Source organism: Lichenostomus cassidix, chromosome 27, assembly GCF_008360975.1.
Source record: "Lichenostomus cassidix isolate B80296 chromosome 27, HeHo_3.0, whole genome shotgun sequence".
NCBI lineage: Eukaryota > Metazoa > Chordata > Aves > Passeriformes > Meliphagidae > Lichenostomus > Lichenostomus cassidix.
This window is the reverse complement of record NC_139507.1, coordinates 3,772,982-3,798,225: the sequence shown is the minus strand read 5'-3', so window position 1 is coordinate 3,798,225 and position 25,244 is coordinate 3,772,982. Positions and strand designations below refer to the sequence as shown.

Genomic DNA, 25,244 nt, shown 5'->3' with positions numbered 1-25,244 from the left:
GAGCTGTGTCCGGTCTCAGCGAAGCCCCCCCGTGCCCCCCCAGGCCCCAGCAGGCTCAGGCGCGGGGCAGGTCTCACCGAAATGTTTATTACAAAGAACCAAGCGAGCGGGGCGAGTCCCCCCCCCACACACACACATCAACGAGAATAAATAAATAAAATACATTTTTGTCGGGTCTTTTAAATTAAAAGTTTGTGGAGTGACATAAATACTGGACGTCCCTCTGCCCGCGGGGGGGCCGGGGGGGCCCCACTGCCCGGATTGTGGTCGCCGCGGGGGCGAGCGCTGGGGCAGGGGGGGCTCAAAGCACTTGGCAGGCAGTGACACCGAGTCCCCCCCCGAAAAAAGGGGGAAACTGAGGCACACATGGGTGGCGGCTTGGCAGCGGCAGAGCTGGGTGCCCCCAAGCCCCCCGACCCGGGCTGGTGGTCTGGGTAAGGCAGTGACCCCGGGGATCCCCGGCGGTGCCCCCAGGGGTGGGGTGGGGGGCAAGGGGCTGCCCCAAAATTGGGACAAGCCCAGTCCCGCGGTGAGGGCTGGACACGGGGTGTCCCCAGCCCACCCTTATGTGGTCACCCCGCAGGGGTGGGGGGCACAAGGGACGCCCCCGGGGCGGGCACAGGACAAGGCAGTGCCCCGGGGTGCGGGGGGAGCCAAGGGGGGACGGACAGAGGCTCACGGACGGACGGACAGACGGACACGGCTGGACAGGGCGAGCGTGGACAGGCACGGCGGGGGGGTTGGAACGGGAGGGGGGCTGGGGAAGGGCGGCCTGGCGGTCCCAGGACAGCGGGACCCCCCGGCAGGCCAGGGCTGGGCAGCTGTTAGCACAGGTTAGACCCCAAAACTGGCTCAGATTCACCCCCCACCCCCCAAGTCAGGCAGAGCCCCTCCAGGCAAACACATGCAAACTGCCCCCCCCGGGCAGGCAGCGCCTCGGGGGGCACAGCCTGGGGCAGCGGGGAGCCCCCCGAGCCCTGCACACACCGCACACGCATGCACCCCCCGAGGGGGCTGTGGGGCAGTGCCAGGCACCGCTGGGCTGGGGGACAGCGGGCAGGGACACCCCCGCCGCCACGGCCAGCTCCGGGGGACCCTGCAGCCGGGCGGCCGAGAGCACCATGGAGAAGCGGGGGGCACCCAGCGGGCACGACCCCCACCCCGTGCCGGGGGACGGGGACACTCCGGTCCCCTTTGGTCACTTGCCGTCCCTGCCGGGCAGGCTGGGCCCGAGGCACCGCGAGATGCTGGGGGGCTGCGGCACGGGGAGACCCCCCCTCAGCGAGGAGTGGGGCAGGGGGAACCCCCAGGGCAAAGCGGGGGCTCCCCGTGGCACTGCTGGCCGGGCTCGGGGGGGCACGAAGGCGAGCGGCGGGGCTGTCCCGCACCCCAAAACCAGCTCCGGGGGGAGCCCCCCTGCCCGCACCCCCTCACCCTAACGCATGTAAACGTCCTGGCCCCAGCCCTCCCCGTCGCTCTGGCCCAGCGGCTCCTGGCCCTCGGCTCGGCCCCGCAGCCCCCGGCCCTCGAGCCCCTCGGGGTGCGGTTCGGTGCCGGGGGGGCCCGGCGGCTCCTCCTCCACGGGGTCCATCTCGATGTCCATGCAGCACGAATCCCCGGGCTCCGTGCCGGCCGAGTCCCGGCTGCCCGGCGCCTCCGAGTCGAAGGTGTCCTGGCGGGCCAGGCTGCGGGGGCCCGGCCGGGAGGGCGGCGGGTGGGCTCTGCCCTGCCCGCGGCCCCCCGAGTCCCCCGGGCCCTGCCGGAGGCGGCCGCGCTCCCCCTCCGGGTACGGAGCCTGGCGGGGAGAAGCAACCACACCATGCGGGGACGGACGGGCGGGGGGTCAGCGGGGGTTAGTGGGGGTTAGTGGGGGTCAGCCGGGGTGACACACGCTCCTGCCCAGCCTGGCGTGCCCGCGCTGCTCACTCGCAGGGCAGGGAATGGGGAGGGGGCATGCGGGGCGGTGGGGCTGCAGGGCGGGGCAGGGAGCACCGGCTCGCTGCGGGATTTAGCGACAGACAACACACGACAAGTGTCCCTCCTCTGTCCCCGCCCCGGGGGTGGCTGCAGGAGCCCCGGCTGAGCACCGCAGTGGCCACGGAGGCAGGGGGCTGTGCCCCCCAATCAGGACACCCCCAAAGCCTCGCCCCCACCGTGGCTCCCCCCGAGAGGTGTGGGAATGGGGGGTCTGGCACCCCCACAGCCCCCAGGGAGGCACCGGGGGGGTCCTAGTGGGGCAGATCCTGGGGGTTCCCAATGCCCAGGCCTTGCAGGAGGCAGAGATTGCCAGGAGACCCCGAGTGTGGGGCTGGCAGCAGTGCTGGGCAAGGAGAGACCCCCCAGGCTGATCCCAGTGATGATCCCAGTCCGGGAATGGGAGCAGATCCCTGGGGTGACCCCAATCCCAGGGAGGGAGATCCCAGGGACAGTCCCATGCCAGGGGCCTGCAGTACCCCTGAGGGGGGCACAGGTTCCCAAAGGAACAACCCCAGGGATGGTCCCACTCCCGGGGGGCTTTGGCTCCCCTGGGTGACCCCAATCCCATGGGCTGCCCCAGTCCCAGGGTTCCCAGGGTAGGTGACCCCACACCTGAGGGCCACAGCCCCCTGGGGTGACCCTGATCCTGGCACAGGTGACCTCAGGGATTGTCCCACACCTGAGGGGCCACAGTCCCTTGTGGTGACCCTAATCCTGGCACAGGTGACCACAGGGATTGTCCCACACCTGGAGGGCCACAGTCCCCTGGAGTGACCCTGATCCTGGCACTGGCGACCCCAGGGATTGTCCCACCCCTGGGGGGGGCCGTGGTTCCCCTGGTGTCCCCAGTGCTGGGGTGCAGAACAGGTCCCCAGGACAGGTGACATCAGGGACATTCCCACACCTGGGGGGGCTGTGATTCCCAGGACAGGTGACCCTAGGAATTGTCCCACACCTAGGAGGGCCACAGCCCCCTGAGGTGACCCTGACCCCAGGACAGATGACCTCAGGGACATTCCCACACCTAGGAGGACCACAGCCCCCTGAGATGACCCTTATCCCAGGACAGGTGACCACAGGGACAGTCCCACACCAGGGGGGCGCTGTGACCCCCAGGCTGTCCCCAATCCCGGGGGTCTCCCGAGGGGTCTGGGGGGTTGTCCCCAGCGCCGCCTCACAGCGCATGCTCCTCGAGGGGTCCGGGGGGGCTGGGGGTGGCCTCGCGGCCCCAGAGGTTGAGGTTCCTGCGCAGGGAGGTGAGCACCTGTACCTGGAGGTTGGAGACGGGCGCGGGGCTGGCGGCCAGCGCGGCGGTGGCCATGGTGCGGTTCAGCAGCGGGTTCGGGGGGTTGCTGCTCGGAGGGTGGGTGGCTTTCCAGTAAGCCTCCAGGTACTCGGCCAGGTGCTCGCAGGCCTCCTCCAGCTGGTTCTCGTCCAGCACGATGTCGAACATCTCCTGCGGAAGGGATGGGCGGCAGTGGGGCAGGGTGGGGCGGCGGGACAGGGTGGGGACAGTGGGACAGGGCGGGACAGTGGGACGGGGTGGGGACAGTGGGACTGGGTGGGGCAGGACAGGGTGGGGACAGCGGGACAGGGCAGGGCCAATGGGATAGGGCGGGACCTATGGGACAGGGCAGGATCTATGGGATATGGTGGAACCTATGGGATGCGGTGGGACCTATGGGACAGGGCAGGGCCAATGGGACAAATTAGGGCCAATGGGATGGGGCGGGACCTATGGGACAGGGCGGGATCTATGGGGTGGGGTGGGACCTATGGGACAGGGCAGGGCCAAAGGAATGGGGCGGCATCTATGGGACAGGGTGGAACCTATAGGACAGGGTGGGATCTATGGGATAGGGTGGAACCTATAGGACAGGCTGGGATCTGTGGGATGGGGTGGGACCTATGGGACAGGGCAGGCAGAGGTCGAGCAGGGGTGGGTGGGGCAGGTGGGCGGGGTTATGCCCGGGTGGGGTCAGGGTGTGGTCAGGGTGGGCGGGGCACACTCACAGGTGGGCACTGTGCCAGCTTGTCCGAGGCCACCATCTGCACGTTGAGGTGCTTGGCCTGCGACTTGCCCCGGGACTTCACCAGCCGCTGCAGCACCTGGGCAGGAGGGGACAGCCCGGGGTGGCCGTGGTGACCCAGGGTGGCCATGGTGACCCAGGGTGGTCGTGGTGACTCGGCCGGACCCTGCCCGACCCCCCAGCAGGACAGGGTGGGGCTGGCACTGTCCCCCGCCCACCCCGGGGCCACACCCACCTTGGGGGAGGTGATTTTGATGTAGACGATGATGGGCGCCAGGGAGGTCTTGGCCAGCTGGGCCGGGTGGTTGATGGTGTCAGCGTCCAGGGCCACCAACTGCAGCGTCCTGGCCAGCTCGAAAATCCGCTCCGTCTCGCTCTGCACCTCGGCTGGGGGACACAGGGACAGGGTGAGGTCAGGGGACAGCGCCTGGGGACAACGGCTGGGAGAGGGGGTGAGGGGCACGGGATGGGGAAAGGAGCAGGAGGGGCTTGTCCTGGGACTTGGTCACCTCGGTGCCACCGCAGGGACACTGCGGGGGGAGGTGGCACTGATGCCACTGCAGGGTCACAGGGTCACCGCAGCGGGAGGTGGCACTGATGACACTGTGGGGACACAGGGTCACCACAGGGGCAGGTGGCACTGGTGCCACCGCAGGGTCACCGCAGGGGGAGATGACACCAGCCGGGTGACACAGGGGCAAAGCCCCCCCACCCCAAACCACAGTGACCCAGAGCGGGCTCAGTGTCACCAGGGTGTCCCCAACCCTCAGCCCCTGTCCCAGCGCCTGCTCAGGGCCAGCTGGGGAGGACAGGGTGTCCGAGGGGCCACAGGGCCGGGCGGGGGGCTGCCGGGGGTCCCGGAGGGTCCCCGTTACGTACCCAAGACATCTGTATCAGGAGCAGGGGAGGAAGGAGGCAGCGCGGAGGGGAGGAACCCCGAAAAGAAAGGAGAAATAGGAAAGAAAAACAAAACAGAGAAGATAAAAGAGGAGGAGGAGGAGGAAAAGGAGGAGGAGGAGGAAAAGGAGGAGGAGGAGGAGAGGCACTGAGTCACAGGGCACAGGGCCCCCCGTCAGTCACCCCCACCCCCAGGAGCACCCCGGGATGGGCTGGGGACTGATACAGATGGAGGCTTGGGGGTCCCGGTGGGGTCTGGGGGTGTCCGGGTGGTCCCGGGGGGGTCCAGAGCCGCCGTACCCAGGCTGGAGCGGGTGCTGGAGCGCTCGATGATGGTGTGCTTGCTGGGGTTGTTGAGCACGGAGCGCTTGGCCAGCGAGATGTCGGCGGTGACCCGCGTGATGGAGATCCTGGGGACACAGCGGGGACAGCGGGGGGACACCCCAGATACACACCCACACCCCCGGGACACCCCAAATACACACCCCTGGGACACCCCAAATACACACCCCTGGGACACCCCAAATCCACACCCACACCCCCGGGATACCCCAAATACACACCCCTGGGACACCCCAAATCCACACCCACACCCCCGGGACACCCTAAATGCACACCCACACCCCCGGGACACCCCAGATACACACCCACCCCCCCGGGACACCCTAAATCCACACCCACACCCCTGGGACACCTCAAATACACACCCACACCCCTGGGACACCCCAAATCCACACCAACCCCCCCAGACCCCACTGCCAGCCCCTTCCTGCTGCCCCACGCTCAGGGCGGCTGGAGCTGGAGGGATCCACCCTGGGCAAGGTGGGTTTAGGGGTTCCCCTGTGGGTTTAGGGATTCCCCTGTGGGTTTAGGGGTTCCCCCCGGGATTTGGGGTCTTCCGTGGGGTTAGAAAACCCTCTGTGGTTTTGGGGTCCTCCACAGGATTTGGGGTCCTGCATGGGATTAAGCTTCTCTCATGGGGTTAGGGGTCCTCCACAGGATTTGGGGTCCTCCGTGGGGTTAGAAAACCCTCTGTGGTTTTTGGGATCCTCTATGGGGTTAGAAAACCCTCTGTGGTTTTGGGGTCCTCCACAGGATTTGGGGTCCTACATGGGATTAAGCTTCTCCCATGGGGTTAAGGGTCCTCCACAGGATTTGGGGTCCCTCCCACGAGATTAGGGCTCACCCCATTGATTTAGGGGTCTCTTCATGGATTTAGAGGTCCCCCTATGGATTGTGGGTGAGTTAGGGGTGCCCCTGTGGTTTTTGGGGTCTTGTCTGCGGGATTAGGGATCCTTCAAGTATTAGGGATCCTCCACATGGGGTCCCCCAAGGGTTTTAGAGATCTCCCCCGTGTGTTCAGAGATCTCCCATGGTATTAGGGTTGGGGGTTCCCCCATGAGATTAGGATTTCCTCCATGGGTTTAGGGGTCCCCGCGTGGATTTAGGGGTTCCTCTATGGATTTAGTGTTTCCTCAATGGGTTTGGGGGTTCCCTCTATGGATTTAGGGGTCCCTCTATGGCTTTAGGGGTCCCCTCATGGATTTAGGGGTCCTTCCATGGGTTTAAGGGTCCCTTCATGGATTGTTTCCTCTATGGGGCTAGGGGTGCCTTCATAAGTTTAGGGGTCTCTCTATGGGTTTAAGGGTCCCCACATGGGTTTAGTGTTCCCTCTATGGGTTTAGGGGTCCCTCTATGGATTTAGGGGTCCCTCTATGGATTTAAGGTTCCCTCCATGGATTTAGGGGTCCCTCTATGGATTTAAGGTTCCCTCCATGGATCTAGGGGTCCCAGCCCCGCAGCCCCTCCCTCACCTGCCATCAAAGCGATGCTTCAGGAAGTCAAACAATGCTTTCTGCATCATGTCCGTGACCTGGGCAGGGGGACAGCGGGGACACCGTGGGGCTGGTGTCCCCCCGAGCCCCCCAGCACTGCCCCCGAGCCCCCCAGCGCTCCCCCCGAGCCCCATCGCTCACCTCGTAGCCCTTCAGGGACGGCCCCACGAGGATGATGGGGCGCATGGAGGGCACCACGTCGTACGGCGGCACGTGCTCGGTCTGGGGACAGAGCCGGGTGTCACCGGGGCCGGGGGGGACACGGGCCGTGCTCGGCTCGACCCCCCGTGGGGGCAGCTCGGGGTTTTGGGGGGCTGCAAGCGGGGGGCACCCCCGACCCACCCTCGCCGCGGGTCCTCCCGGGGTCCTGGCGCTACTCACCGACTTCTGCTTCTGCTTCGCTACGTCCCGGGGGGCCGCGGGGGCCGGGGGGCGAGAGGAGACAAACAAGGCATGCGTGTTACCCGCGGGCACGGGGCACCGGGGGGCGCGGGGACACGGCTGTGACACCGGGGCTGTGCCGGGGACACGGGTGTGACACGGGTGTGACACGGGTGGGACCACCGGGGGTCACAGAGAGACGTGGGTGTGACCCAGGGACATGCGTGTGACCCCCGGGGGTGACACAGAGACATGTGTGTGACCCTGGGACACATGTGTGACACCCAGGGATATGCATGTGACCCCCGGGGGTGACACAAAGACATGTGTGTGACCCTGGGACATGTGTGACCCCCAGGGGTGACCCAGGGATGCCTGTGTGACCCTCCAGTGCACCCCAAGGACACATGTGTGACCCGGAGGGTGACCCAGTGGCACACGTGTGGCCCAGAGGGTGACCCAAGCGACACGTGTGTGATGCATGTCGTGCCCAAAGGACATGTGTGTGACCCAGGGGACACACGTGTGACCGAGAGGTGACCCAGGGACACGCGTGCCACACACGGGGTGCCCCAGGTGACACACGTGTGACCCAGCTCATGCCCCAGGTGACACATGTGTGACCCAGGTCGTGCCCCAGAGCCATGTGTGTGATCCCCAGGTGACACACGTGTGACCCGGGGTGCCGCAGGACAGTCACACACTCAGTATCGCCCACTCTGGGGTGATTTGGGGGTCAGCAGGGGCTCTGCAGGGTTTGGGGGGCAGCTGGGACCCCCCAGGCCTGCTCGCCCCAAAGGCCCTGCAGACCCCCCCGCCCCGCGCGGTGGTTGCGCCCGAACCCCCCCAGCTTATGCCCAGTTTGGGGGGAGGAGGAATGGTCCATTCTCAGTCGCGGGGGGGATGAGACACCGGCCGTGCTGGAACACACCATGCGCACACTGCGGGGGGAGCCAACCGGGAGGGGGGGCACGGGCTGATCCATTCCGTGGACCGGGGGGGAGTCACAGCCACGGGCTGATCCATCCTCTGGGTCGTGGGGGGAGAGCCACGGACTGATCCATCCCGTGGATCACGGGGGAACGTCACCATGGATGGATTGGATGGATGCAACCCACGGATCACGGGGGAGTCAGCCACGGACTGATCCATCCCATTGACAACGGGGGGAGTCAGCCACGGACTGATCCATCCCACTGACAACAGGGGGGGCACAGCCACGGACTGATCCATCCCATTGACAATGGGGGGAGTCAGCCACGGACTGATCCATCCCACTGACAACGGGGGGAGTCAGCCACGGACTGATCCATCCCATTGACAATGGGGGGAGTCAGCCACGGACTGATCCATCCCATTGACAATGGGGGGAGTCAGCCACGGACTGATCCATCCCACTGACAACGGGGGGAGTCAGCCACGGACTGATCCATCCCACTGACAACGGGGGGAGTCAGCCACGGACTGATCCATCCCATTGACAACAGGGGGGACACAGCCACGGACTGATCCATCCCAGGGTCCATGGGGGGACACAGCCACGGACTGGTCCATCCCATTGACAACAGGGGGGACACAGCCACGGACTGATCCATCCCAGGGTCCACGGGGGGGATGTACCCATAGATTAATCCACCCCATGGATCATGGGGGGGACACAGCCACGGACTGAACCACCCCATTGCCAACGGGGGGGGGGTCAGCCACGGACTAGTCCATCCCACGGTCCATGGGGGGGATGCAGCCACGAACTGATCCATCCCATTGACAACAGGGGGGAGTCAGCCATGGGCTGATCCATCCGATGGACCACGGGGGATGTACCCATGGATGAATCCACCCCATGGACCACAGAGGGGACACAGCCACGGACTGGTCCATCCCATTGACAATAGGGGGGTCAGTCACGGACTGGTCCATCCCACGGTCCATGGGGGGGATGCAGCCACGGACTGATCCATCTCATGGACCACAGGGACTCTCAGCCCCGCACTGACCCCGCGGCTGCAGAGCTCACCCCGTGCTGCAGCATGGGGCAGCGCGTGGCCCCAGCCCCCTTTGGGTGGCCCCAGCCCCGTTTGGGTGGCCCCAGCCCCCGTGGGGTGGCCCCCAGCCCCCGTGGGTGCCCCCAGCCCCCCGGCAGTGTTAGGGCAGGCAGCGGGTGCAGCAGGCGAGGCGGGGGCCGGCGGGGGCTGTTACCTTCCTAAAGAAGGGGATGCGCTTGTTGTGGGCGGGGGGGGTGGTGACACTGCTCACGCTACTCTTAGGGGAGCGCTGGGTCTCCATGGCCTCCTCCTCCTCTAACTCATCGGGATCAAAGGCAAAGCTAGGCACCTCCAGGCCACCTGGGGACGGCCGGAGCCGCGAGCCGGCAGGGAGAGAAGAAGAGCGATAATGGCGATGGAAGAAGGGGGAAATGGAGATGGGGGAGCTGGGAAGGGCGGTGGGGCAGGAGGGGGAGAAGCAGAGGACAGGGGTCCCGGGGGAAAGGGGGGCACCCTGCCTGCACCCGGGACGGAGGGGTCACCCGTGGGGAGGTGGGGGAAAGACCCCCAGGCTGGAGCTGCGGGGGCCGAGGGGACCCGGGACACTCTTACCGCTGGCCGGGGGCGTGGGCCGGCGGGTCCCTGTCACCACATCGCCCAGGCTGGAGCTGGAGTTGTCGCCCGATTTGCTGCGTGGGAGGAGCACAGAGAAAGGGGTGAGGGTGGGATGGATGGGAAGGCTCCGGGCAGAGCTGAGGGGGGTCGGGGGTGAGCCCCACCTCGAGCTCAGGCGGCTCTGCCTCATCTTCTGCTCCTGCAGCAGCCGCATGTTCTCCAGCTTGACGGGGCTGGGGATGAAGCCCACCTCGCAGCCCTCCTTCACCAGCCTCCCGATCCACCAGTCGTTGTTGTACTTCTGCTCCGGGGAGAGGGGAAACGGTTTAAAACCCCCCCACGCCCACCCCAGCGCCCCCCAGCCCCCCAGCCCGCTCCCACCTCCTTGATGTGCAGGAAGTCCTTGGGCTCGAAGCAGATGGCCATGCCCTGCACCGGCACGTCGTCGGTGGCCGAAGGGTTGTAGCCCACGTTGGTGCGCACGGCGAACGCCACCGGCTTCGTCTGCCGAAGGGAGAGGGAGAGGGGTCGGCAGCTCCCCCCGCGCCGGAACGGGGAGATTCCAACCCCTGCCGCCCCGAAACGGGGAGATCCCAACCCCTGCCGCCCCGAAACGGGGGGATTCTAGCCCCTGCCACCCCAAAATGGGGAAATTCCACCCCCTGTCACCCCGAAACGGGGAGATTCCAGCCTCTGCCTCCCCAAATCAGGGGGATTCCAGCCCCTGACATCCCAAAACAGGGGGATTCCACCCCGCCACCCCTCCCCGGCCGGGCAGGTGTCACCAGCCGGGCTCGCCATGGCTGGGGAGTGGCCGCAGCCCCGGCCAGGAGCTAACGAGGGGCTCATTAGCTTATTGCCCCGAGCCCCTATTAGCTAATTGTCCCGGGCCCTCATTACCTAATTGTCCCGGGCTCCCATTAGCTAATTGCCCCGAGCCCCCACAGCGTGATGGACACTCGGCCAAGGTGAGAACCGAAGCTCCCAGTCCCTCCCAGTACGTCCCACTGCTTTCCCAGTGACCCGAGGCCATCGCTCCAGAGGGTGGGACACGGCAGGGATGGGGACCAGGGGGGTCCCTGTGCGGGACAGGGGGTGCCGGGGGTCCCTGTGCGGGACAGGGGGTGCCGGGGGTCCCGGGGGGCTCCATGCCAGCTGTCCCACCTTGGCTTTCTCCAGCTGTGCCATGGCCTGGCGCTCAGCGTCCTTGCGCAGCGCCTCCCGGTCCTCCTCCAGCGACACATCCGAGTCCGAGGGGCGGCTGGTGTAGGACTCAGCCGAGCCCTGGGGCAGCGGGGAGGGGGCTCAGCCCACCCTGCGTCCCCCCAGGACAGGGAGGCCAGCCCCGATTCCAGCCCCAGAGCCACCCCGGTGCTGTCCGGGGCCATCGCGGCGGGGTCACGGCGGGAGAGGGACACGGCAGCTGTCGCCACCGCTCCGGCCGGGAACGTGACACCGGCTCGCATCGCGCTGCCCGGGGCCTCTCCGAGAGCCGGGAAGGCAATGGGGACCCCGCGAGTGTCCCCCGCGCCAGGGCGAGGCCGGGGGGTCAGCGCTGTGCCCACCGCGAGGCTCAGAGCCATGGGGACAGGGCGCTGTGGGGCGACTCGGGGTCACCCCGGGACAAGGTTGGAGCTGGGGTGGGATTGGGGATCCCCTGCTCGCCCCCCAGCCCCGGGAGCGGCGGTGGGGACACGCGGGGGGTGGCCCTGTCCCATCGTGGTGGATGGCATGGGGGACATCCCCCCCAGCCGCTCCGCAATCCCACCAGAGCCCCTCGGGGCTGCGGGACCCCCATCCCCGATTTGTCCCAACCTTTCCGGACACCGCGGATTTGGGGGTCGCTCAGCCCCTCACCCCCAGCCGTGGGGCTGCAGACCCCCGGAGAACCCCTCCCCAAAACCCGCGGGGCACTGAGCAGCTGCCCTCTCCTCCTGCCCCGCAGAGGGGCTTTGAGGGAATCCACCTCACCCCACAGACCCCCCAGCTGCCGGGACAAACCCCACAGAGCCGAGAGGGACCCAGGGGGCAGCGGAGGGTGCAGGGGGGGCCGCGGGGAGGGTGGGGGTCGCTCACCGAGGCAGCGGGGTGGTCTTTGCCGGGGATCTCCATGGTGGCAGGGCCGGGGGCGAGCGGGGCGGGCGCAGGGCTGGGCACGGGGGGGCTCAGGTTTCAGCCCCGGGTATATTTAGCCCGGTGCCGGGCAGGGGGTGGCGGCCGGGGGGGGCTCGGGGAGGGGGGGCCCTGCCAAGCCGCAGGGGTCGGTGCCAGCTGGGGGATGCCATGGCGGGGTCCCTTCCCCGGCACCCCAACAGGGGCAGGGGGTCCCAGGGGGGCAAGGATTTGGGGGGAGAGACCCCCCAGCAGCCACGGCAGAGCAGAGAGGAGCGGGGGACACAGCCAGGTGTGGCTCGGTGCGCCCCCACCTCGCTCCCCCGGGGAAAAAGGGCCGCTGGGACCCCCCAAAAGTGGCGGGCCCCCCTCACCTGGCGGACGAAGCTGTTGGAGGTGGTGTCGGACGAGGTGCTGCCGTCCGAGCGCTTGAAGCGACTCTTGCGCCTGCTGTACTTGCCCTGGGCACAGGGGAGGGGGCGACAGGGGAGCGCTGGACCCCCAAAACTCACCCCAAAACTCGGGGGGGCAGCTCTGCACCCCCCCAGCCCCCGCCGCCGGGGATGTTCCAAGCCCTCCGCCCCCGCCCTGCAGCCAAAGCAGCTCCCGGGGGTTCGGGGAGGGAACGGGGAGGGAAGGGAATGGGATTGGGATTGGGATTGGGATGGGGGTCGCGTTATTGGGGGGCTGCGACCCCAACCCCAAGGCAGGGACACGGTGGGGCTGAGCGGGCAGGGGGGAGCAGCCCCCAAACCGCAGCACCCCCCAGTCAAAGCAGAGCCCGAGCAGGTGACAGCTATGGGGAGCCCCCCAAGACCCCCCTCCAACACCCCAATGCCCGAGACCCCCCCAGCGTGGGCAGGGGGCACCCCAACTCCCACCCACCCCAACGGGACCCCCGCTCCGTCCTGCTGGGATGGGTGGGGGTGTCCCAGTGCCCCCCCTGCGGCAGCTCCCTCCCTTTGGGGGGGACAATTCTGGGGGGAGCGGGGCTGTCACCTCCCCAGTGCCCCCGAGGGACAGCTGGGCCCAGCTGCCACCCTGCCCGGGGGTGGGGGGTCCCCACGCTGGGTATTTTTAGGTCCAGGACCCCCCCACATGCCACCCACAGGGCTGGGGCTCAGTGACAAGGCTCCCTTCGCCCCCTGGGACCCCAAAACCTGTCACCCCACCTGGCTGATGGTCCCCAAGAGGTCTGTCCCCAGTGCCTCCCACCCCTCCGAACCAGCGAGGGACACATCCCTGCTCCCCCCCAAACCGGAGGGGACAAGCCCAGGCAAGGGGTGGGGGGAGCACCCCAAGAGTTTTCCCAATTCCCAAAACTTTCCCGGTGGGCACAGCACCCCCCAAAACCCACCTGCCCACCTTGGTGGGCGAAGCCCAGCGGGGCCTGGATTTGGGGTCTCTCCCAGGCTTATGGCAGAGACACCCCTTGTCCCTGGGCGCTGCCGGGGGGATCACCCCGTTGTGGGGCGCCGGGATTTGGGGGAAGGGGTGATCCCCATCTGTTGCCCCCAACCCCACGGCGGGAATTCCACGGGATGAACCCCCTCCGCCACCCTGCCCGGCGCTGCGGGCGATGCTGTCACCCCCCCGGCGCCCCCCAAATCCGCGGGGGTGTCACCTGGAGCGCCGCGTTGTCCAAGACGTCCATCTGGATGTCCTGCGAGGAGCTGTAGGGGGTCCGGGCCATGCCGCCTTCCCGCACCATGGAATCGCCGGGCTCGGCGGGATTTTGGGATGGATGGGTGGGTGGATGGGGGGGAACCACACAGAGGAAGATGATGACGATGACGATGAAGCTCAGGCCTGGCCCCCGCGGTGACGGAGCGGGAGGAGGAGGAGGAGGAGGAGGAGGAAGGAGGAGTGGGGATGGCGCAGGGGGGGCGAGGGATGGGCGGGAGCTCCCGCACCGCCTTCCCGGGGGGATGGGGGATGCGGGAATTCGCCCCCCCGGCCCGTTCCCAGGTACGGCACCCCCGCAACCCTCCAAAAAATGGGGTGCTGAGGGTCCCTCCTCCCCAAATCGGGGGTGCCGCCGCTGTTTGCCCGCCCAGCCTTTCCCCTTGCGGGCTGGGGGAGACCCCAAAACCAGCCGGGGGGTCACGGGGACCCCAGGCTGTGTGTGGTGTGGGGGGAGGACACACAGGAGCAGCCCCCGACCCCAAACGTCAGCGGATCACCCACGTTTGGGGTTCACCAACCCCAAACAGCGCCCGGAGCGGGATCTGCCAGTTTGGGAATCCAGCGCTCCCTCGGGACGAGGCTGCCCCAAAAATCCAGCTTTCCACCCCAAAGCCCCCCCTGAGCCCGCCATGGGTGCCCAAACGGAGCACCCTGGGGACCCCTCGTGCCATAGCGAGGGACCCCCACACCCCGCTGCCTTCTCCGGGCAGGACAGTGTCCCTTGTCCCCCACCCCAGGGACCTTGGGGACAATCCTCCCTGCCCAGGGACCCCGGGATGGGGGGCCAATCCCCCCCACCGCTCTCACCCCGCCGGCTGTTGGAAAGTTAAAAATTCCTTCGCCCCCACCCCGGCCCCACAGCAGAGGGGCTTTCCCTGCTCCCGGGACAGCTGACACCACATTTTCCATCCTCGGCCCCCACCCATCCCCACAGGGAAGGCTCAGGGGTGGGACGAGCGGCTCCAGGTCACCCCAGCGACCTCATCCCGCAGCCCCCCGTGCCTGGAACACCTCCGGCTGGGGGGCTGCCGCTGCCCCCAACCCCAATCCCGGCCATGCCCGCCTCTCCAACGAGGAGATGAAACCCCCGGAGGGTCTTTGGGGACCCCAGGGGGTGTTTTGGGGCGCAGGGCAGAGGCGGGGAGCCCCTTCCAGCCGGGATCGTGCCCGCAGGCGGAGGCGAGCGCACCGTTCCCTGGCACTGCGTGGGAGAGGAACACAATCACGGCACCTCGAGAGCTGCCGGAGCTGCTGCAGCTCCCTGCGCTCCCCCTCGGCTCCCAGGACAACATCATCCAGCCGTGGGTATCCCCGAGAACCCAACGGAGCGGCCGGGGGAAGGACGGCAAAGCCCCTCGGAACCCCACGAGCGGCAGCATCCCTACCTGCAACCCCTCAAATCTGGGGTCAGCCGGCTCTCCTCCTCCCGGAATCCTCGGGAAGCACAAGGTGGCACTTCCCGAGGGCTCGGCGACACGCTCAGCCCCGGTGCCACCGGCATCGTCCCATCCCCACCCCGGGCAGCGGCTCCAGCGGCAATTCCCACCGCGAGCCCTCTGCCGCCTCGGGAGCCTCCGGATTCGGCTGTTTGTTTAAGGAAAATGATGAGTCAGTTGTGAAACAGCGAGAGCCTGTGTTTATCCGTGTTTTTTCTCGGAAAACGAACCAAAAATCTGGCGGCAGCGGCTCCCCAGCTCGCGCCATATGTCGGCAGCGCCGCGGCCGCCAGATCCGGGGGGATTTCAGCATCCCCTCTCCGGGGGTTCACGGGGTGATTTTGGGGGGTAACGAGGTGCTTTTGGGGGGTTTGGGCTCTCCAGACGCTCCCAGCCGGAAGGAAGGAGGGAACAGCGCTGCAGACTGCTGGATTTGGGGATTATGGTGGTTAAAAATCAGCATTTTCGCCGTGTGGGGTTGGTTTAAAGTGGGAATTCAGTCATGGAGACACCTCTGTGTTTCTAGGCCGGTCACAATCCGCACACACTCATTCCCCTGTTGCAGGAACTCTTCCACAATCTGTTCCCAGCACTTTTCTGGGTCACACCAGGCCTCTTTCCAGCCTCTCTGCAGCGTTTTTGGGGCAGAAAACATCAGTTTTCCGACTGCAAAATGGCACCATGGATACACCTGGACCTCGCTTGTGTCCAACCATGGCATTCCAGGAATGGGGAATGTTCCCTGGCAACTCTCACCAGCCCTATCAAGGAGTTATTTCCCAGGAAAACGTGAATTCTCTTTTCCCAGCAGTGCCACAGCCACTGGAAAAGAGGTGGAACTTGATCCTTGGCTGGAGCAACTCGGGATCTGAGACTCCAGTGCACACTTTGGGGCGAATTCTTGGGAAAGAAGGAAAAACAGACATCCCATTCCCTGCTAGGGGAAGATTCAGGCCTCCCAGTGTAAGCCAGTCTAGGCACAGCACAGGGCCAGTCCTCCCAGTATGGGCCAGGCTGCTCCTTGGACAGGTCCAGTTCTCCCAGTATGGGCCAGGCTGCTCCTTGGACAGGTCCAGTTCTCCCAGTATGGGCCAGGCTGCTCCTTGGACAGGTCCAGTTCTCCCAGTAAGGGCTATGGACAAGTTCTGCACCCTCGGCTCTGCACTTCCCACGCCGCCAGCAGGCCGGGAACATCCCCTAACACCATCCCAGCTCATCCCAGCTCATCCCAGTACAATCCAGTCCATCCCAGTCCAATCCCAGCACATCCCACTTCAATCACAATCCACCCCAGTCCATCCCAGCACATCCCAGTATAATCCCAGTCCATCCCAGCACATTCCCAGTCCATCTCAGTCCAATCTCAGTCCATCCCAACTCATCCCAGTCCATCCCAGCACATCCCAGTTCAATCCCAGCACATCCTAGTCCATCCCAGCATATCCCAGCACATCCCAGTCCATCCCAGCACATCCCAGTTCAATCCCAGTACATCCCAACTCATCCCAGCACATCCCAGTTCAATCCCAGCACACTCCCAGTCCATCACAGTCCATCCCAGTTCAATCCCAGCACACTCCCAGTCCAATCCAATCCATCCCAGCACATCCCAGTCCATCCCAGTCCATCCCAGTTCAATCCCAGTCCATCCCAATCCATCCCAGTCCATCCCAGTTCAATCCCAGTCCATCCCAGTCCCCTCCACGTGCCTCCCACATCCTCCCACCGCGCATGCGCAGCACCGCCCAGCCCTTCCCGCCACGCACGCGCGGACTGTACCACCTCACTATTGCGGGGGGGAGAGCCAGGAGGGACCCACGTCTTTCCCACCCGTCTCGGCGCCACGCGTGTCCTTCCCATGAGTGACCACTCGTGACTCCATCGCGGTCGTTCGTTCATCGCGTGGCGAGCGGCTCGGAGGCGGCGTGGCGGAGCGCGGGGGGCGGTGAGGGTGGTACGTGCCGCGCGCTGAGGGCGGGGCCAGCGCTGCCGCTGCGTCTCTCCGGCCCCGGCGCCGCCGCCATGAGGTGGGAGCGCGGCCGCGCCCGCTGCTCTGCGGGATAACGGGGCTCTGGGCCACCGGGGAGGACTCGAGGGGACCGGGAGATATTCTAAGGACCGCGGCGGGATCCGGGCGGTGCTGCGTGGCGGCCCTGGGCGCTGTGAGGCGGCCGCGGCCTCCTCAGGCCTGGCGGGAAGATGGCGGAGGCGGCGCGGTGGCCGCGCTGAGGGCCGTGAGGGGGTCTGGCCGTGAGGGGAGCTCTGAGCGGGGTGGGCTCGCTGGTCTCAGGCACTGCGATCCCTCGATGAGTCCCTCGGATCAGCGCGGGATGTCCCGGGAACGCGGACCGGGGAGCTGAGGGGCGGGAGGGAAGAGTTCCTGAGGGGAGTGAGGGTCTCTGAGGGGTCTCAGAGCGTGTTGAGCGTCCCCTGAGCGCGATGCGGGACCCTGAGCTGGATGACGGGGTCCCCTGAGGGTGGTGAGGGTCCTTACAGAGAATGCGGGGTCTTTAAGGACCTTCTCGCTGCGGTGTACGGTCCCTTGGGGGTTTAATTGTCCTTAAGAAAGGATGTGGCGTCCCCTGAGGAGGGCGAGGGGTCCCATGAGCCAGGTGACAGAGTCCCCTGAGGGGCTGTAGGGTCCCTGGAGGAGGTCACGGGTCCCTGAGGAGGGTGAGCGGCTCACTGAGCCGGATGTGGGGGATTCCTTGAGAGGCTGAGGGTCCCCTGAGGGGTCCCTGCGGTGGCTGCAGACCCCCTGACGTGTCCCCACCTGTGTCCCAGTATGCTCCGGCTGCAGAAGAGGCTGGCCTCCAGCGTCCTGCGCTGCGGGAAGAAGAAGGTGTGGCTGGATCCCAATGAGACCAACGAGATCGCCAACGCCAACTCCCGTGCGTGAGGGGCTGTGTGGGAAAGGGATCCACAGGAGTGGGGGAACAGCGGATTTGGGGAGATTAGTAACAGTGAGGATGGTTTGGGGTGATAAAATCATTGAGTCTGGGAAAGACCTCCCAAAATAATTGGATCCAACCTTTGGTAGGTAAAATTCAGCCCTTTAAGCAAATTCTTTGCACTTTAAGGTGTGATTTTCAGCGTTTGCACTGATGAGGTGCCTGATGGTGGGCTTAGTCTGTGGTGTCCTCTGAGATAACGAGGGAATTGGGATCACTGGAGATTCTACAGGAGAAACAGGAGGAAAAACAGAGCAGCTCCATGAGCATGAGAGGCTCTGAGGGAAGGGCTGGCTTAGTCTGTGGTGTGCTCTGAGATAATGAAAGAATTGAGATTATTGGAGATTTTACGGGAGAAACAGGAAGGAAATCAGAGTAGCTCCAGGAGCATGAGAGGCTCTGAGGGAAGAGCTGCTTCTCCTTGGCACTGGATCCTCTCCACCCCGTGGGATTGGGGTTGGTGCTGGCCTGGCAGTCCCTCAGGAGGTGCCTGGCAGTCCCTTGGGAGGTGCCTGGCAGTCCCTCAGGAGGTGCTGTGTTCTTTTGCAGGGCAGCAGATCCGCAAGCTGATCAAGGATGGGCTGATCATCCGCAAGCCCGTGACGGTGCACTCGCGCGCCCGCTGCAGGAAGAACACGCTGGCCCGGCGGAAGGGCCGGCACATGGGCATCGGTGAGTGCTGCATCCTGCTGGGGACAGCAGGAATTCCCCTTTGCCCACCCTGACACTGGGGAATCACCTCATGGAGTTTGGGTACAGCGACAGAAAATCCCTGCGTGGCGACAGAAAATCCCCGCGGTGTGACAGCGGTTGTTCTTTGGAGCTAAAGAGGAGGATGAAGGGGTTTGGGGGAGGAGTGTGGGGTTGAGCTGGCAGGAGTTTGGCCTGGTTCTCAGCCTGTTTTCCCCAACACAGGCAAGAGGAAGGGTACAGCCAACGCCCGCATGCCCGAGAAGGTCACCTGGATGCGGCGCATGCGGATCCTGCGGCGGCTGCTGCGCCGCTACCGCGAGTCCAAGAAGATCGACCGCCACATGTGAGTGCTGACACCACCCAGACCCTGAGTGAGGGGAATCCTGGCCATTCCCAGCCTCGGGAAGGTGGGAGCTACCCCAGAGCTGTGCAGGGGTTGATGTCCCTCCCTCTGGGCCCTGCAGGTACCACAGCCTCTACCTGAAGGTCAAGGGCAACGTGTTCAAGAACAAGCGGATCCTCATGGAGCACATCCACAAGCTGAAGGCGGACAAAGCCCGCAAGAAGCTCCTGGCGTAAGTGGTGCTCCTGGCAGGGGGGTTTGGCAGGAATAACTCCCCCAGGAGGGTCATTCCTGGTGGGCTCTGGGAGCAGTCACACCCAAACTGGGCAGGGCTGGCTGGGAGCAGAGAAACGTGGGATTGCGGCGGAGTTTTGTGTTTTAATGGAGGGGTTTAGTGCTCAGAGAGGTGGGAGCTGGGAAAGTCCTGGTCAGCTGCTGGAACGGGTGAATGATTGACCAGGGGAGGGCAGGCATTGCAAAATCCTGCAGCATCCTTGGGGGGAGAAAAGCTGAATATTTTCACTGTGAGCTTCAGCAAAGACACAACCCCAAAAGAGCTCCAGGTGGGGCTGGTGGAGCTCAGCTTGGCTGAGTGAACGGAAAACCCTGGGATCCTGTGGGGAGCTGCTGGTGGGCTGTGGGACAGCAGGACCTCAGGGAGCTGTGGCACAGTGCTGGGGGTGTTGTGGGGCTGTTGGGTGTTCCCAGTGCTCTGACAACCCCAATCCCACAGGGACCAGGCGGAAGCACGGCGCTCCAAGACCAAGGAGGCGCGGAAGCGCCGGGAGGAGAGGCTGCAGGCCAAGAAGGAGGAGATCATCAAAACCCTCTCCAAGGAGGAGGAGGCCAAGAAGTGACCACAGGCTGTCCCCTGCACCCAGTGTTCGCCAGCCCCTGGCATCCAATAAAACATCCTGGACTCTTCCTGCCGAGTCTCCGTGTGTGGAGTGGGGAAGGAGGGAACAGGGAATTGCTGCTGCTCCCGGTTTGGGGCTTTCCCCACAGCCACCAGCACGGGGACAGCAGCAGCTCTGGGGGACTGTGGGGACCCACCTGAACCCCCCCAAAAGGCTCAGGGCAGAGCTGAGGGCCTGGGAAGGTTTTGGGAGGTCAGGGGAAAGGTTTGGGGGGCTCAGCACCCCCAGAGGGGAAGGACCAGGGGCTGGAGCTCACACCAGGGAACCCCAGAGCTGGGTGCAGACCCCCCAGACTGCCCAGGACACCCCAAAGTCCCCCAGCAGCTTCTTCCCAGCCCCATCCTGCACGGGGAACAGCCAGACCAGTGGACAGATGGACACAGCCTCCCCAGCCGCTCTGTCCCTCCCCATGGCCCACCTGGGGGGATTTAATAACCGGGGGGGGTCGGGTGCCTCCCACGTGTGACACTCCCCATGTCGTGTCCCAGTGTCACCCTGAGGGGGGACACCACCCATAGACACCCCCAAATTTGCATCGGGGACCACCCATCGACCTCCCGTCCCCCAAATCTGCTAACCCAAACACCCAAGGGGTGACACAACACCCAACCCCACACCACTTTAACCCCTGGGGGCTCAGTGCAAATGCAGTTTTTCTCCCCAAAATGAGCCAAGTCTGGCAGAAATTAAAGGAGTTGAAATGGGGGGGGACAAGGATACACAAGGGAGGTTCTTGGCTGGGACAAAGGGACTGGGGGAGTCCCCGTGGAGCTCCCTGTGTCCCCCCAGCGTGTTGACAACACACGGAGCCCCCCCACCCACTATTTACTGTCAACACCCCAAACTGGTCCCAACTGGGCCACACTGGGCCCAACCCCGCTGACATCACCCTTCCCTGAGCCTATAAAACTGGGGGTGGGGCCACCCAGCTGTGCCTCTCTGCTGTCACCCTCTGCTCGCGGGGTGTCCCCCCTGTCCCCCCACCATGCTCTTCTGGCACGGCCAACCCGACCACTACTGGTCCAGCCCTGGGGACATGTACCCCCTGCCCAGCTCCGGGGTGCTCAGGTACCCCCAACCCCCCAAACCCGCTGTGTTCGGGGAAACTGAGGCACGGGCGAGTGCCCACCCGTTCCGGGGGTGTTTTCCCGCAGGGACCCCCCGGTCCTGCCCTACCTGAAGCAGGAGGAGCCCAACGGCATCTCCACATCGCAGCCGCAGCTCGCGGCGTTCCAGTACGTCCTGAGCGCTCCCACCTCCCCGGCCGTGCGGCTCCACGAGGAGAGCCTCACCTACCTCAACCAGGGTGAGTCTGGGGGCGCTGGGGGCGAGGGACCCCCGCGCTGGGGGCTCAGCACTCCCTCCCCGCCCCTTCCCCCAGGGCAGTCCTACGAGATCCGCATGATGGGAGCGCCCAGGGGGGACCCTGCTGAGGGGCGGAGGTTGGTCAAGGTGAGCCGGGCGGCGACCCCCGGGGTGTGGGGAAGCCTCGGGGCAAAGCACTGGGCTGAAGTCACGGTTCAGCTCCAGTCTGGACCCAGTTCAGCCCCAGGCTGGTCCCAGTTCAGACCCAGTTCAGCTCGGGTTCAGCCCAAGCCCAGTCCAAGCTCAGCCCGTTTTTCCCCAATCCTCCCCAAATTCAGTCTCATTTCAGCCTCATCTCAGCCCCAATTCTACCCCAATCCTCCCCAAATTCAGTCTCATTTCAGCCTCATCTCAGCCCCAGTTCTACCCCAGTCCAGCCCAAATTATGTCCCAGTCCAACTCTGGTCCAGCCTCACTTCAGCCCCATCTCAGCCCCAGTTCTGCCCCAGTCCAATCCCAGTTCTGCCCCAGTGCAATCCCAGTCCAATCCCAGTCCAGCCTCACTTCACCCCCATCTCAGCCCCAGTTCTGCCCCATTCCAATCCCAGTTCAGCCCCAGTCCAATCCCAGTTCTGCCCCAGTCCAATCCCAGTTCTGCCCCAGTCCAATCCCAGTCCAGCCTCTGTTCAGCCTCACTTCAGCCCCATCTCAGCCCTAGTTCTGCCCCAGTCCAATCCCAGTTCAGCCCCAGCTCAGCCCCAGTCCAGCCCAGTGTCCGGCGGGGCCGTGGTCGTGGGTTCAGCCCCTGTCTGTGGCCACGACTGACCAGAGCGTGGTCCGCGTGGTTTTCCACGACCGGCGGCTGCAGTACTCGGAGCAGCAGCAGCTCGAGGGTTGGCGCTGGAGCCGCCCGGGCGACCGGATCCTCGACATCGGTGGGTGCGGGGCTGGGGGGGCCGGGGGGGCTGCAGGGGTCGCGCTCACCCCCTTCCCGCAGACATCCCACTCTCCGTGGGCATCCTGGAACCCCAAATCCACCCCACGCTGCTCAACACGGTGGAATTCCTCTGGGACCCCTCCAGACGCACCTCCGTGTTCGTGCAGGTGGGAGCCAGGCCTGGGCGGGGTTCGGGGGGCTCTGGGGGGTCACGGCGCCCACCCGCGACCCCTCAGCCCCTCCGCAGGTTCACTGCATCAGCACCGAGTTCACGCAGAGGAAGAACGGGGGGGAGAAGGGAGTCCCGTTCCGCATCCAGATCGACACCTTCGGGGCGGGGGGCAAGGGGGACCCCCCAGAGCACCTGCACTCCGCCAGCTGCCTGGTCAAGGTGTTCAAGGTACCGCGGGGTGACCCCAGTGGGACCCCAGCGTGACCCCAGTGGGACCCCAGCGTGACCCCAGTGTCCTACACTGGGAGATCCAGCTCCGAGCGTGGGGCAGCACCGGGGGGTGGGGGGTGCATGGGGGGGGTCTGAGCACCCCAGGGTGCCCGCGGGGGTCGCGGGGGGTCGCGGGGCCTCCCTCACCCCCCGGCACAGCCCAAGGGCGCCGATAGGAAGCAGAAGACGGACCGGGAGAAGGTGGAGAAGCAGCCGGCGGCGGAGCGGGAGAAGTTCCAGCCGGGCTACGAGAGCACCGTGCTGGCCGAGGTGGGGCCCTGGCACCCGCCGTGGGTCTGGGGTACCCCCGGGACTCTGCACCCACCACCCCCTCCCTCCTCAGTGCCCCCCGTGGCCGGACGCGCTGGGTGTCCCGCACAGCCCCCCGGGCACCCCGGGGCTGCCGTCCCCTCACCCCTTCAAGCTGCTGAGCCCCGAGAGGTGAGTGAGACCCCCTGGAGCCCCCCTACCCCCCCTGCTGGGGTCCCCGCTCAGCCCCGACCCCCCGCAGGGTGTGTGTGTCACCTACCTGCGCCGCCGAGGGACCCGCGGAGAGTCCTGGCGAGGTGAGAGGGCGGCCGGTGACACCCCCGAGCCACCGCAGTCCCCCGGGAGGGGCTGAGGCTGTGCCCGCTCGGGCAGTGCCCCTTGAACCCCCCTTGAACCCCCCTGAACCCCCCTGATCCCCCCCGAGCCCCCACAGGCGCTGAGCCCCTGCGCATCCCCCCTGGAGACGCAGCAGTGGCTGCTCCGGCGCCGCTTCTCCGCCTGCGCTCGCGTCTTCGCCAACTTCAGCGGTGAGCCCCGGGCCGGGCTGGGGGGCAGAGCCAGCCCGTCCCTCCCGCCGCCCCCTGAGCCCCCCTGTCCGCAGGCGCCGATCTGCTGAAGCTCTCCCGCAGGGACCTGATCCAGATCTGCGGAGCCCCCGACGGCATCCGCCTCTGCCACGCCCTGGCGGGCAGGTGGGGCTCCCGCGGTTCCGGCGCCTCTTTCTGGGGACCCCCGGCAGGCTCCGTGGGGCTCGGCCTCGTCCTGAGCCCCCCTGCAGACCCCTGTCTGCCCCCTCAGGTGCCCGCGGCCCCGGCTGACCCTGTACGTGGCGCGGGAGCCCGGCGGGGCTGAGGGTGCGGAGGACGCGGGATCAGGTGAGGAGGGGGCTCAGGTGTGCGGGTTGGGGGCTCAGGTGTGTCGCGAGGGGCTCAGGTGTGCGGCAGGGCAGGTGTGGAGCGTGGGAACTCACAGCCCTGTCCCCATCCCATCCCATCCCATCCCATCCCATCCCATCCCATCCCATCCCATCCCATCCCATCCCATCCCTCTCCAGGGCTGTACCAGGAGCTGCACCTGGAGCAGCTGACGGTGGCTGAGCTCACCGGGAAGCTGGCGGAGCTGCTGGCGCTGCCCCCGGCTCAGATCGTGCGGCTCTCCCGGCACGGACCCGCCGGCATCCACGTCCTCGTCAGCGACGCGGTGAGGACACGGCGACACCGGCGGGGGGAGGGACAGACCCTGCAGCCCCTCGGGGTCCCCAGGGCTGGAGCAGGACGGAGGTTCAGCCCCCCAGAACCGCCCCTGTGCCCCGCAGATGATCAGGAACCTCCAGGACGAGAGCAGTTTCGTGGTGGCGATCGGCAAAGGTACCGCGGTGGCCACGGGCGGGCCGGGCCGGGCAGGGGGCGATCGGTGGCCCCGTCTGAGCCTCACCCCCTGGCAGCCCCCGGCCCCGAGGGCTTCCAGCTGCTGCTGCGGTAAGACGTGGCCCAGGAGCTGCGGAACCCCGGGAGGGGACATTGCCACTGGAGCCGGAGCGGTGCGGGGACGGAGAGAGGGTCGCGGGGATGGAGAGAGGAGCGCGGGGATGGAGAGAGGGTCGCGGGGACGGAGAGAGGAACCTGAGGCTGGCACCGTCCCTGCCAGGCTCTCCCGAGCAGGGGGTCCCATCCTGTCCCCACACCCGCCGGTCCTGTCCTGTCCCCGCACCCGCCCCGTGTCCGTCGCCGTGTCCCCGCTCTGTATTTATTAAAGGACAGGGGGAGCGGCCCCGAGCACAGCCTCGTCCCTGCGGCGCCCGCTGGGGTTTGGGGTCTCCAGGGAGGATTTGGGGGGTGTTGACAGCCCCTCGTCCCCAGCAGTGGACAGGGCAGGGGACACCCGGGCAGGGCAGGTCGCGTCCCACCCCGCGGGGACAGAACGGCCGCGGCACCGAGCCCGGGGCAGCCCCGGCCGGCAGAGCCCGGTGAAGCCTCACTCCAGCTCGGGATGGGTGATTGTTACCAGCGAATCCTTCCCCGAGCCCGGCCCGGGCAGAGCCGGCGGAGCGGGACGTCCTTGGGAAGGAACTCCTGGGGCAAAGGATCGGTTTGGGATAAACAAACCGGGAGAAGGGGAGGTAGGGGAGGACCGGGAGGAGCCGCGAGGGCGCTGGGACAGCCCCGGAGCTGGGCTGCCATCAGGGACACGAGGACAAGGGGGGGACAAGGGGAGGACACAGTCCCCGGACCCATCGCTGGAAAGGAGAAGGGAACAACGCCGACCCTCCCAAAAAGATCCACAGGGATCCAGAGCTTGGTCCCACCAGGCCTTTCCCGAGTGTCCCCACCCCGCAGGGACGGCCCGCGGTGTCACACAGAGCAGGGCCACCTTAACTAGACACATTTCTGTATTTACTTCCAGTCAATGGCATTGTTACATCCCCAGTGTCA

At 66.3% G+C, this 25,244-nt stretch overlaps 3 protein-coding genes across 7 annotated transcripts; 2 read left to right on the top strand and 1 right to left on the bottom strand.

The window, feature by feature from the left end:
* Positions 1–66: 66 nt before the first annotated feature.
* Positions 67–16,001, bottom strand: CACNB1 (calcium voltage-gated channel auxiliary subunit beta 1). 5 transcript variants are annotated; one of them, XM_085040077.1, is made up of 15 exons: positions 14,904–15,126; positions 13,457–14,719; positions 12,207–12,293; positions 10,885–11,004; positions 10,102–10,224; positions 9,885–10,021; positions 9,718–9,794; positions 9,320–9,465; positions 6,881–6,961; positions 6,719–6,777; positions 5,205–5,314; positions 4,243–4,394; positions 3,991–4,086; positions 3,248–3,433; positions 67–1,795 (listed from the first exon to the last, which is right to left on the bottom strand). In XM_085040077.1, the coding sequence occupies exons 2-15, from the start codon at positions 13,541–13,543 to the stop codon at positions 1,436–1,438; spliced, it is 1,821 nt and encodes a 606-aa protein (XP_084896203.1). In that variant the 5' UTR covers positions 13,544–14,719; positions 14,904–15,126; the 3' UTR covers positions 67–1,435. The 5 variants fall into 5 exon arrangements, 4 of the variants coding, with proteins under 4 accessions (XP_084896203.1, XP_084896204.1, XP_084896205.1 ...); XM_085040078.1 differs by having other exon boundaries at positions 13,457–13,641; XM_085040079.1 differs by lacking the exon at positions 9,320–9,465 and adding an exon at positions 7,121–7,140 and having other exon boundaries at positions 13,457–15,125.
* Positions 16,002–16,846: 845 nt separating this feature from the next.
* On the top strand, positions 16,847–19,865 carry RPL19 (ribosomal protein L19). Its single transcript, XM_085083398.1, has 6 exons — positions 16,847–16,981; positions 17,739–17,845; positions 18,455–18,577; positions 18,821–18,941; positions 19,063–19,173; positions 19,675–19,865. Exons 1-6 carry the CDS (start codon positions 16,977–16,979, stop codon positions 19,796–19,798), a joined length of 591 nt encoding a protein of 196 aa, XP_084939524.1. The 5' UTR covers positions 16,847–16,976; the 3' UTR covers positions 19,799–19,865.
* An 883-nt stretch (positions 19,866–20,748) lies between these two features.
* On the top strand, positions 20,749–24,398 carry LOC146426655 (transcription factor CP2-like protein 1). Its single transcript, XM_085083397.1, has 15 exons — positions 20,749–20,926; positions 21,013–21,164; positions 21,240–21,310; positions 21,993–22,098; positions 22,161–22,267; positions 22,348–22,500; positions 22,702–22,812; positions 22,886–22,983; positions 23,054–23,108; positions 23,246–23,339; positions 23,414–23,504; positions 23,611–23,687; positions 23,867–24,012; positions 24,128–24,179; positions 24,257–24,398. Exons 1-15 carry the CDS (start codon positions 20,844–20,846, stop codon positions 24,292–24,294), a joined length of 1,434 nt encoding a protein of 477 aa, XP_084939523.1. The 5' UTR covers positions 20,749–20,843; the 3' UTR covers positions 24,295–24,398.
* The last annotated feature ends 846 nt before the right edge of the window (positions 24,399–25,244 follow it).

Coding starts and splice junctions, on each gene's coding strand:
- CACNB1 (XM_085040077.1), bottom strand. CDS start 13,543: ATGGTGCGGGAAGGCGGCATGGCCCGGACCCCCTACAGCTCCTCGCAG. Junction 12,294..13,456: donor TGGACAACGCGGCGCTCCAG/GTGACACCCCCG, acceptor CCCTGTGCCCAG/GGCAAGTACAGCAGGCGCAA. Junction 11,005..12,206: donor CCAACAGCTTCGTCCGCCAG/GTGAGGGGGGCC, acceptor CCGCTGCCCCAG/GGCTCGGCTGAGTCCTACAC.
- RPL19 (XM_085083398.1), top strand. Junction 17,846..18,454: donor GATCGCCAACGCCAACTCCC/GTGCGTGAGGGG, acceptor GTTCTTTTGCAG/GGCAGCAGATCCGCAAGCTG. Junction 19,174..19,674: donor GCCCGCAAGAAGCTCCTGGC/GTAAGTGGTGCT, acceptor CCAATCCCACAG/GGACCAGGCGGAAGCACGGC.
- LOC146426655 (XM_085083397.1), top strand. CDS start 20,844: ATGCTCTTCTGGCACGGCCAACCCGACCACTACTGGTCCAGCCCTGGG. Junction 22,813..22,885: donor AGAGCACCGTGCTGGCCGAG/GTGGGGCCCTGG, acceptor CTCCCTCCTCAG/TGCCCCCCGTGGCCGGACGC. Junction 23,109..23,245: donor CCGCGGAGAGTCCTGGCGAG/GTGAGAGGGCGG, acceptor GAGCCCCCACAG/GCGCTGAGCCCCTGCGCATC.